Genomic DNA, 11,299 nt, shown 5'->3' with positions numbered 1-11,299 from the left:
AAAAAAAAAAAAAAAGAAAAAAAAAAAAAGAAAAAAAAGTTCCTCTGTACTTCTATGCCTTCTTTAGGACTTCTTGGAGCTTATATGCAATTCCTTGTAAAGAAACTTAGCCACACAATATAGTTCCTCAGAGTCAAAACAGATATTCTTCTAAGAACTTTACAGTGATCTAGCTAGAGACGGCCAGGGGCGGGAAGAGACTAAGAATCAACTCCCAATTTATTTTAGACTAATCATGAAGCCAGTCAGCCACCATGAAATTGCATAGAAAAGAGAACAAGAAAGCAGAAAGAGGTCAGGCCTTCTGCCACTGAAATCTAAACAAGAACAGGCTTCTAGTCAGAAACCCTGCTTCCCTCCCTCCCTCCCTCATAACCCGTCCTGTGCAAGGGTAGGTCAGGACACACACACTGTGGGGTTCAACAACAGAACCAGTTACAGCTACTTAAAACCTAATATTTGCAGTGTCTACTAGCCAATTCTCTCCTGTATTCACAGTTTGTGGAAAATTACTTGCATTTTACAATTCAACAGCTTTTCCCATCATTTAGCATTTTTATAAAATAAACAAATGGTCATCACTTCATTACTTAAAAGCCAAATTCCTTTTTCAAAGTCTCAGAAAAAGAGGTTCTGGTGATCCCTCTCTCTCTCAGCATTTATTTATTTCTTTTCAATTAAATAACACATTTTAGTTTTAGTTATGACTTTGCTGCTGAAAATTCAGCAGCAAATGAATTCAGCAGAAAAAAGGAATTTGCTGTTGGAAAACCCCATGGTTTACCAAGGATGTTGTAAGATCCTACATTCAATGTATGGTTTACCACATGAATGTAATAGTCCATGAATTAGTATTCCAACACTTCAAAAGAAATAAACTTCATGATATTTTTTGCAACATGTTTCTGACTGAGCATTTAAGCACTTATGCCAGTGATGTCAAATTTATGCCAGTGATGTCAAAAAAAGAACTGAACAGGAAATATTAGAAGAGGACAAAACTGCTCCTTCTGTATGAAATTATTTGTGATATAACCGTTCAACAAACTGTTGTATTTTAAAACGATCACTGCTTTATTTTTTTTTTCCCCTCAAATGTCCCAAAATAACTGAAGGTAGGCTTTTTTGCGTAATTAATATATTACGTTCTCACACACACATATGATTCACACATATGATTCACATATATATATATATATATATATATATATATATATAAAAAAGAATTTTGCTGCAAGCATCTAAAGCTTAAATACATAACGGTTTGCAAAATGGGAAATAAACCAAGATTATCCAATTTTAGCTTATAGGCAAGTGAACTTGTTTACAGAGACTTTGTTTGCCCCCTCCAAGCAAAAAACCAGCCTCCTCCTCCCCCTAAATCTCATCGTTAAAATGACAGTTCAGTCAATGTTTCTCACCATTTCTGTACCAACATCTTTTAGTAACTCTTCCCACACAGCAGATAAATATAATCAAGAAAAATCCAATCCCTCATTGTATGCATCTATCAATTCTAATATCTGCAAATAAAAATGGTTGTATCTTCTTAATAATATCACTGAAAGCTGAATCATTCATTGGTCTCTATCACTGTGTTTCACTCGGAGATAAGTTCAGATTGTAGTTGTACACTTCAGACACAAGTGGTCTGTCTCATTTCTCTGAGGTGAAGACCCTTTTCTGACAGAAACTGAGGACACTGGGACTTTCCTCTGAAATAAATATGATGCACCAATTGGTTAAAACTATATACTCTCTTTGCTGTTCTCCACAAATTCAGCTTTAAAGTTATTCATTCTATAGATTTAGTTGTAAATCCAAATATTAAAGCTTTCTTTTGTTTAACAGACTGCAGCAGAAGTTCAGTTAAGCATCATTCAGGGACATCACAGAACTTCACTTAGGCTACATGAGAAAACTTGAACTACAACAGATTAACGTTTTCATTTTGTTGGGTTTTTTTTGGGTTTTTGGTTTTTTTTTGTTGGTTTGTTTGGGTTTTTTAATTAATTACACTCCACATTCATTTGCTTTTCAAGAATGGCTAAGGAGATGCAAAGATGGAGGATTAGTATCATACCTCAATAGCTTAACTACTTCCACTTGCCAGAGTTTTCTGTCAGTGTTGTGGATTTTTTTCTCCCCTTCCCTATATTGAAGCACCTAGTTTGGTCTAGTTAACAAACTTGTGTTTTGTTTCAATATTTTCTAAACCGTTTTAAACAACATTTATTCTTTCAAGTACTTTAGAAACTACTGTCAAATCCACTGCATTAGTGCAAGAGCCAAAATAAAATTTCCCAACAGGTAACATTTAATGAATAACCTCTTAAATCGAAACAAAACAGGTCTTCCATACAACCACTCTGTAAATTTACTAGACAAACTCATTACTGTACTTGCAACAACGCCAAAGACTAAAAAGAGACTGTTTAGTTTTGTGGGGATTTTTTTGTTGTTGATTGTTTCTAATATAATTTTTTATATTTTAAAGGAACTCACGATTGGTAATGATAACCATTTTTAGTAACAATGTAAGCTGGTTTGCAATTAGCCACAAAGCAGCAGCAGGACTTGAGTGATTTCCATTTCCAGAATTCTCTGTAAACAAAACAGCATCTGCTTGTCACACTACTGGTGCTACTGAAACCACCCAGATGTCTTGTATCTCTAAGCGTTATAGCCCCATCTACTCTTGGGAATTTTGGAAACAATTGCTAAACTGCCGGTGTAGCTTAGCTGTGGGAAAAAGGGCAGACAAGGCTCCAGTGTCTTCCGGCACCACCCTTACAGCCCAACATTTTTACCTACTCTTGCATGTTCAGCAGCTCTATCAGCAATAACTAAACAAACGAAAACCAAACAAATGGCAATCAGTTGAGCATTGCTTTTATGAAACCCTTTACTTGGAGCTACCATAAGCATGTGAAATGTAGCATGAAGAGCAGCACTGCAACAGTGGGCCCAAACCTACTGTATCACATCCAACTGTTCCTGAGACCACTTGATTTTTAATGTGGCCACTGGAAATTCTTGAAGCAAAGGAAGGTTTACAGGAAAAGCCAAATTCTGTACACAGAGGCATGCTGCCACCCAAGAGACAGTGCTGAGCACCAGTGGAGACTGGAGACAACCACATCAGAATCCATCAATTCCTAACAACTATGGTAACAGATCATCTCTCTAACAGCTGAAGTGCCTCGGGTAAGGAGATGAGAGTACAGTATAATTATGCGACTACAATGCATTATAAATTGTGATGAAGCAGAAAAAAAAAAAAAAAAAAAAAAGTGTTGTTTTCCCCTAGTGGTTAAGAGCTACTGAAGAGTGGAGCATGTGTCTGAATGGTATACCTATAAACTTGAGATGAAATCATTTTAAGATAGCAAATGAAGATGATTCTTGTACCAAAATCAAGAGCTGGAGTGGGTTGAACTAAGCAGCTGAAGAAAGCATTAGGGGGCAGAAACAAAGGGCTACAAACCATAAGTGGACGTGAAAGACGTAAGATTTAGTCCTTGCCTGCCATCAACTTTAAAAGCACCAAGCATTAAAATCTGACCACAGGCTTTAAAGGCTCTCTCCTCCCTCCAAAAGTTGCCTGTTTATATTGTTGTAATGCTCCTGGGCCCAAACTGACTTATGACCTGGATGTCCAAATTGTTGTTCAAGCCCTGCACTGCACTGACCTCGACAGGCTGGAACCTTCAGCTCAGCAACTAACGAACAATCCTGCTTTTGGTGACTGGGGGGAGGAAGACAATTGTAATTTCATCACTATGTTTTTTTCATAAAAAATAAATTATTTTGATAATTTGAGGTATTTCTTATGTGTAATATCAAGCAAATTAAAGATACCAAGCGTTATTACAACATTTGTCCTTTCTTCCATTAACGATCCAAAAGAGAATGAAGGTTAAGAATCTCTGCCAAAATATTTTTCCCAGAGAAAAAGGGAAGAGACGTTGAAGGAGGAAAAAAAAAACAGCTATCTTCTTGCATTACATTTATTTTAACCCAGTTTCAACAGTATGCAAATCTTCCCTCTCCTAGATTCATACTAAGCATTATCATTCTTTTATTTGTATGGCATCTTGCACATTTCTATTTTAATATAGGACTGAAAAATAATAAACAGTGATCCCAGAACTGTTTATTAAGACAACTGAACTGCAATTGCAAAGCGTTTTTTAATACTATAAAGCTACTACCATCAAGAAACCTGGATCTTCAAGTGGAATTAAAACCAGAACCATACGAGAAGCTGACCCTCTTAGCTTCAGTAAAATTATTTCGCATTGTAGTTTCTTTCAAAGCTGGAAAGTGGATTTGCAGAAAAGGACCTGAGGTTTCAGGTGGACCAAGCTGAACATGAGCCAGCAATGAGTCCTTGCAGCAAAAAAGGCCAACGGTGTCCTATGCCACATTAGGAGAAGCGTCGCCAGCAGGTCGAGGGAGTTGATCCTTCCTCTCTACTCAGCACTGGTGAGGACACAACGGGAGTGCTGTGTCCAGGGCTGGGCTCCCCAGTACAAGAGTGATATGGAGCTACCGGAGGGAGTCCAGCCAAGGTCACTAAGATGATTATGGAACTGGAGTATCTATCATATGAGGGAACACTGAGAGAGCTGGGGCTGTTTAGCCTGGAGAAGGGAAGATTTGGGGGTATCTTATCAATGTATATAAATACCTGAATGGAGGCTGCAAAGAGGATGGAGCCAGGCTCTTTTCAGTGGTGCCCAGTGACAGGACCAGTTGCAATGAGCACATACAAACACAGGAGGTTCCATTTCAACATCAGGAAATACTTTTTCACTGTGAGGGTGCCTGAGCACTGGAAGATGTTGCCCAGTGAAGTTGTGGAGTCTCCATCCTTGGAGAGGTTCAAAAGCCGTCCAGACATAGTCCTGGGTAACCTGCTTTAGGTGGTTAGGTGGTCCTCCTTGAGCAGGGGGAGTGGACAAAATCACCTCCAGAGGTCCCTTCCAACCTCAGTTATTCTGTGATTCTTTGATTTAATATCATATTTCAAAGCACAGTAATTTCAATAAAATACAGCTTTACAACTATAACTAATGTGGGTTCATTTACGAGAATTCATGATACTTTGAAGTAAGAGTTGTCACTGTGCACAACTGCTATTTAAACACTTCTGACAAGGCTAAGGAAAAAAAAAGGCATTCTGAAAAATCGTGACACACTCTGCTATGAAATTACACTATCTTTGTTGGCACAAAAGTAACAGCTCCAGGCTGATCTTTGAATGTGAACTGGTCATGGATCAAGGCTCTTTACCTTTGACTGGCACTTTACACACGTACTTTAACCCCTCCAACTTCTGCTGCAATATACTTATATGTTTGTAGCCTCACCCAAAGAGCATACATGAACCACACTTGTCTTTTTATGGCTCTTATTATCCAAACAGCTTAGCAGAAGATTTTACAATTCCCAACTAGAGAAGTGCTTGTGAGTACAACCATGCCTGGAGTACCAAAGGTAATACCAGATCACTGAGTTGAAGTCTATTTTACTTGCAGATAACATTTGTTGAGTATTGACTCAATGTAGAAAAAAAAATTAATTTCACCAGTATCACATGAACATATCGGTACACTACTGATGATATGAAGTCCTTTGTTACTAAGGTTTAGAGAATGACTACCACTGGCACAAAACATTAATGACTTATCTACAACAGAAGGAGATGTAAATATAGCACGAGTACTAAAGAAGACATAATTTACATCAAGAAAACATATGACAGCACATCCCATTAATTTCTGTGAAAAGGAAACTGCTGTATATATATTTTTTGCCATAATAACAACTATTATATGAGGCTCTGCTTGACATGTCTGTTACATTTCTCCTCTCAAAATTACACTAGCAAATCAGAATATACACCAAACTATTATGCTGGTAAAAGGCAAAATTTTGCAGACTCTCCTTTAAGAGAGGCAAAAGGTATTCTTCACAGGAAAAACAGGAGGTACATCAACCATGCATGGCTACTATACCTAGGAAATTTACTTTTGTGAGGAGCGTAGCAAGAAAAAGACATAGATTTCTAGGAGGAATTACAGACAAATGCTGTTACATTTAGGATACCCTCACTGATTTACTGAAGAGCTTTGGACTTTGCCAAAAAAAGCTGAATAAGACATTCCTGCTTGAACAAAAAAAAACCCCCCCCCAAAAAAAAAAAAACAAAAACAAACAAACAAAAAAAACCACATCCCAAAACCAGAAGCCTGAACTACCAAGTAAAACGGCTTGAACCGAAAATGGCAGAAGAAAAAAAGCTATGTGGGAAACTGTATTGCATAAGGAAAGGATAACTGGTATTCTGAGAGCGCCAAAAATACTTGGTTATACAATTATTATTTAGCAGGAGGGGCTTGTAAAACAAGGTGTTTGACAGTGCACCTACAATTCAAAAGGGAGAGATACAAATGAACAAGTGTCCAGAACAGGAAACTATTAATATGGTATATTGCTGTTATGAAGTGTTGTCTTGGACACACATCAGAGAAAAAAAAAAAATTAAAATAGCAGCATTAGAACTACATTCCTAGTTGAATACAGACAACATAAGAATTTTGACCATGTAAAGTAACCAATAGTGCAAGGAAGAATGGCTACTATGGCAAGAGCTTTCACAAAGCACAAGAGCACATGAAGAAAGGGGAAGTTGCTAAAGATTTGAAAACCATGAAAATTACACAAAAAATAGACACTTGACATTTCCATGAATAATATTTTAGCCCTGCTCTCCAGCACCACCTCTTGTTTAATAATTGTACCTAGTTTCTATTACTTCTGTATGTCATCCATGAGGATTGGTTAAGTGAAGTAGTATTTTAGCAGATTAAAGGAAATCACGACACATACTTGGGTTCCACCTCTTTTAAACTGCCTTCTGGAGGCCTATATTTTCATAATAGTATGGATTCTAAAATACCACCTGGTCAAGGCATATTACTTAGAAAACTGCATCTGATATCAAATACACAAGCAAATAAACTCCCCCAACTTGTTTTTCTTTCTACCATTCCCCACAGAAGTTAAAAAGAACCAAAGTAACAATCTAAGATGGGTCCACAGGTTTTGGACATGCGTACCAGAACCAAAAGAACAGTATATAGTATGCAGTTCCCCTTTGTAAGAGTTGGTGCAATGAGCTGGACATGGCAGATATTTTTTAATGACTTCCCAGATGCCTGCTTAATAGAGGACTAGTACCAGGGACTCCTGGACTATATGTCATGCAATTCCATGCAGATGCGGTAACAGAATTTCAGTGTTCAGATCTTGCTATTCATATGACCCCCATGTTTAATGGCTTCCTCCAGAAAACCCTAAATTTGCCCCATTCTTACAAGCTGACAGCCATGAACTCCAGAAATATCCACTCTTCATCCCAGCACAGTTTCTCCTATCTCTATATTCTCATAGTTTTTCTTCTTCCTTACCCCGGAATTTCTGAAGATCCAGAGGAATCTCTTCACTCCATTTATAGCACAGAACTGGCTGTACCTCTTCTAATTTTGTGAAATCACTATTTGTTTCTTATCAAGTAGCAATCACGCTATTGGGCACTGATGCCATGTATTAATTGTGACTTGCTTACCATGGAAACATGTAGATAAAGATAAAAAAGCCCACAAACAAAATAGGAGTTAATTTTTTAGCTCAGAAAAGTTAGCATTTCTTTCCAACCATGCAAAAACAGAGGAACATCTAAAGAAACAATGGAAGACAAGCTTTTAATTTTCTCCAGCACTTCAGCAAACTTAGGACAAGCACAAGTTTGTAGCCTAAGGCAGATTCCACTGAAACTAAGACAACTTGACACTTCCAGTAAATGTCAGACAACATCCATCCAGTCCAGAAGGATTTTTATTTTTTTTAATTAAGCTTAAAAAGATTCAGTTGTGTCTTATTTTCCTTGGAATAGCAATAAGTACTACAGTTTATAATACATAATATAAGGGAAGTTTTTCAGGTAATAGTTATATCTGAACAAGTCAGAATTCTCTCTTCTCTCGGGGCCATTTTCCTCCAGTCTTGCATACTCACAAAGTCTCTGAGTTTCACTCAGGTATGCAAGTATAATTAGATCACCCTCAAAGTCATCTAGCCATAAAGATTAAGGATGGCAGAACTCTGGAGACCCTATTAACAGGAGATGTGATGCATTAATCAACAAGTCATTTTGCAATAAAGTTCTTGACCACTAAAATAAGATGAAGGTAACTCATACATTGAAAGAAGACCATAATAAGGTTCCTTACAAACAATTTTAGCTACTCTAAGAAGGTATGACAGGCTGTACTGAATATGTCATTTTTGAACAAGCACCCGTGTCCTTTTTATTCCACTGGTCCTTGCATTTAAGACAGTGCTTCACAAATGTTCAAAAAGCTATTATTATTCTCCTAACACATGTAAAAACTTATTTAGCAAAAATAAAGGACAAATCAAGTAGACCCTGCTATATTTTCTCCAACACACCTGAGAATTTTGTCTCAGATTTTATATTTACTATGCCTGAATTTCTTTCAGCTTGTTCTGGACTATACATTCTTTGGGACAGGGACCATCTGTAATGTACGTAATTCAATAAAGACCTAACTGCATGTTGGTATACAGAGCTTAGCTGGTGAGCTGCTACATACTCAAACTTTTTGCAATACATTTATGGAAGAAAATAGCAACAGTCTCACTGAGCTTACTCACTACCTCAAGCAACACTTGGTATTAGGCAGGCAACCACAAAATCTATGTTTTGATCTTGTCACATCAAAACAAACTTATAAAAGGTCCAGATCATTCCTAGCATGCATTTCCCACTTAACCTGCATAGGAAAGGAACAGAACCTGAAACCAAATAAAGCATATCCACACTTATAAAAATAATCTTCCTTTAACTGTCTTGCTGAGATGTGAGATTGCTAATGAATGTTTTGTAAGAAATAGGGTTTTTAAACTATGTGAATTAGAACTGTAGTATCATTTGTTGATATTGTTAAATCTAAAGCTTGTCTCAACATTTACATTGACATGGCTTTTCAAGGACTTTAACCTGCTCATATGAAAAAGTGATCTTGCAAAGTAGATTATATTCTAGGAAAATCCCTAACACTAAATTGTTCTTTTTAACATATGACAAAAAAGCCAAACATCCAAAATGTTTTGTTCAAACACACACAAATGGACAAATTATGAGTGTTCACACTAACAAAACAGAAAGACTACAAGCCAAACTGCAAAATGCTTAACAAACAGCACCAGAAACAGAGTAAAAAAGAAAATCTGAACATGCCTTAAGGAAGATAGCCTGTGAACTTGCAAATCCATTTTAAAGGTCTATGTTCAGTGACCGAAAGGAAGTTACCATTCCCTTGCTATGCAGCACTACACTTTGTGGTTTGAATCAGTCTTTCTGTAGTTTTAACAAACCATAAGTATTTGGGATAGAGGAAATAAACCGAGACAGACAAATGCAGAGACTTCTAATACAAAAAAATCCATCAAAAGAGAAGAAACAAATGATTAACTAGATTACACAAAATGTTTTAATGGTATGTCCTTCATATTTGCAATACATCAGCATAAACAATGTGACTTACATAGCCAATGTATAACTGTATGATCTATGTTTGATAAACTCAGTAATAATTAGCATCCCAGCCAGCAGTCTCAAGCATAGAAATAGTGATTCACAAGTCCTAAGGTCAGAAAACATAGGAATGTTAATAGTGAATCAAAAAGTATAACTAAGCCTTGTGTAACTACATTCCCTGCTTCAACTACTGCTAAAGTAATACTTTTTACAAGTTTCTACAAAAAGCTGTATGTAATGAACACATGGGTCATGCATAAATATAACAGAGCAAAACAGCACACTAAAAGGCCTCTCACTTCAAAAGGAAGATTATTTAAATTGTATTATTTGCTGCTATTCCAGAAGAAAAGCTTAGAAATTTGTAACCAACAGCACAGAAGAATAAAAAGTATACATGCATCCCCCCACACAAAATAAGTAACAAAACAAAATAAGAATACATTCACACTTCCTAAACGATGGCTAGTCATGAGAACTCCTACAATAATCACTGAATGTCTACTGAGCAAATGAAAACGGATCCACCAGCTACATTTACCTTGTTTTGGCAATAACAAAGTCTTGAAGGGTTACAATACTGAGATCATGAGATGATTTAGTATTATGATTACATCTCGTTGCTTCCTCTTTGGACTTTTCAAAACCATTAATACCATTAGAAGTTATGGGTCTGGGGTAGGACTTCACCATAAGGAGGAAATTCTGAGAAGGGTGCTGGAGATAGCTGAGTGAAACTGCACAAAATAGATGAATATCAAGAAAGCAAGTGCAACATGACACAATGCAAGTTTAAAACCATTTTTAGACAGTAGAATCCAAGCAAGGAGTAAAAGAAAGGTCTTTCTGCTCCAGTCAGTCTATGAGACAAAAAATGTCATGTAGGAACTAGGCAGATATTTTTTGGTGCAGCCCTGACATATATGTTGCACTAGGTAAAACAGACTGCTACACACCCAAAAAATGTTTTAAGCAGCTATTTGCCACTTGTTACACAAAATATTATCTAATAAAATAGTTTATAAAATACAGTATTAAGTACAAAATTGAAAAGTCTAAGTCAATGAAATATAAACTGTTCCACAAATATTTGTGTTCTCATATTTAACACGACTGAAAATGAAACCTGAGTGCATAAGTGAAGAAATACAAACAGAAAATTAAATATCTCTGCTTAGAGAAACAGAAGAAAACATTATATATTCAATAAATGTAAGGAGACATTAAAGTGGTTGAATGGACTAAGAGATGTAGATGGTGAAGATCCAACTCAAGAAACAGGAATTTAAATTTGGCCGTTTCATTCATACACAGTGTATTTTGTTATGGACTTGTGCTCTTATTCCAGCAACAGAAGGACCGTCTCTATTCATATCTCAAGCACAGGGTCTACTATTAAAGCAGTAAGAATTACAAATAATTTTCCTTTATTATAAGTAAGTATTGATTTTGAGTACTTTTATCTGCAACGAGGCTGTCTAAATAATCCCAGTAAACCAGAAGTCATTAACTGCTTTACTAGCTAGAGAAAGGCAAGCAGCATTTTATTAAGCATCCTGAAAAGCGAGATCAAAAGACCAATAACATATTATAAGTAACTTTAGTGATGCTAACAAACAATCTCTAATTTTTAAGCCAAATTTTTCACTATTTAGGAATTTAAGACTA

The 11,299-nt window shown here is 36.4% G+C and overlaps 1 protein-coding gene across 1 annotated transcript in view; it reads right to left on the bottom strand.

Moving 5' to 3' along the window:
• Positions 1-10,324, bottom strand: part of SPRED1 (sprouty related EVH1 domain containing 1) — a 36,773-nt gene extending 26,449 nt beyond the window's left edge. Inside the window, 1 exon segment of the mRNA XM_026849305.1 lies at positions 10,173-10,324. Coding sequence (XP_026705106.1) covers positions 10,173-10,324 — 152 coding nt within the window.
• Positions 10,325-11,299: the final 975 nt, after the last annotated feature.

This window comes from Athene cunicularia (genome assembly GCF_003259725.1).
Source record: "Athene cunicularia isolate RWA chromosome 5 unlocalized genomic scaffold, athCun1 chr5_part1, whole genome shotgun sequence".
Taxonomy (NCBI): Eukaryota; Metazoa; Chordata; class Aves; order Strigiformes; family Strigidae; genus Athene; species Athene cunicularia.
The sequence above is the reverse complement of the archived record's forward strand: the minus strand, read 5'-3'. Positions and strand labels throughout refer to the sequence as shown.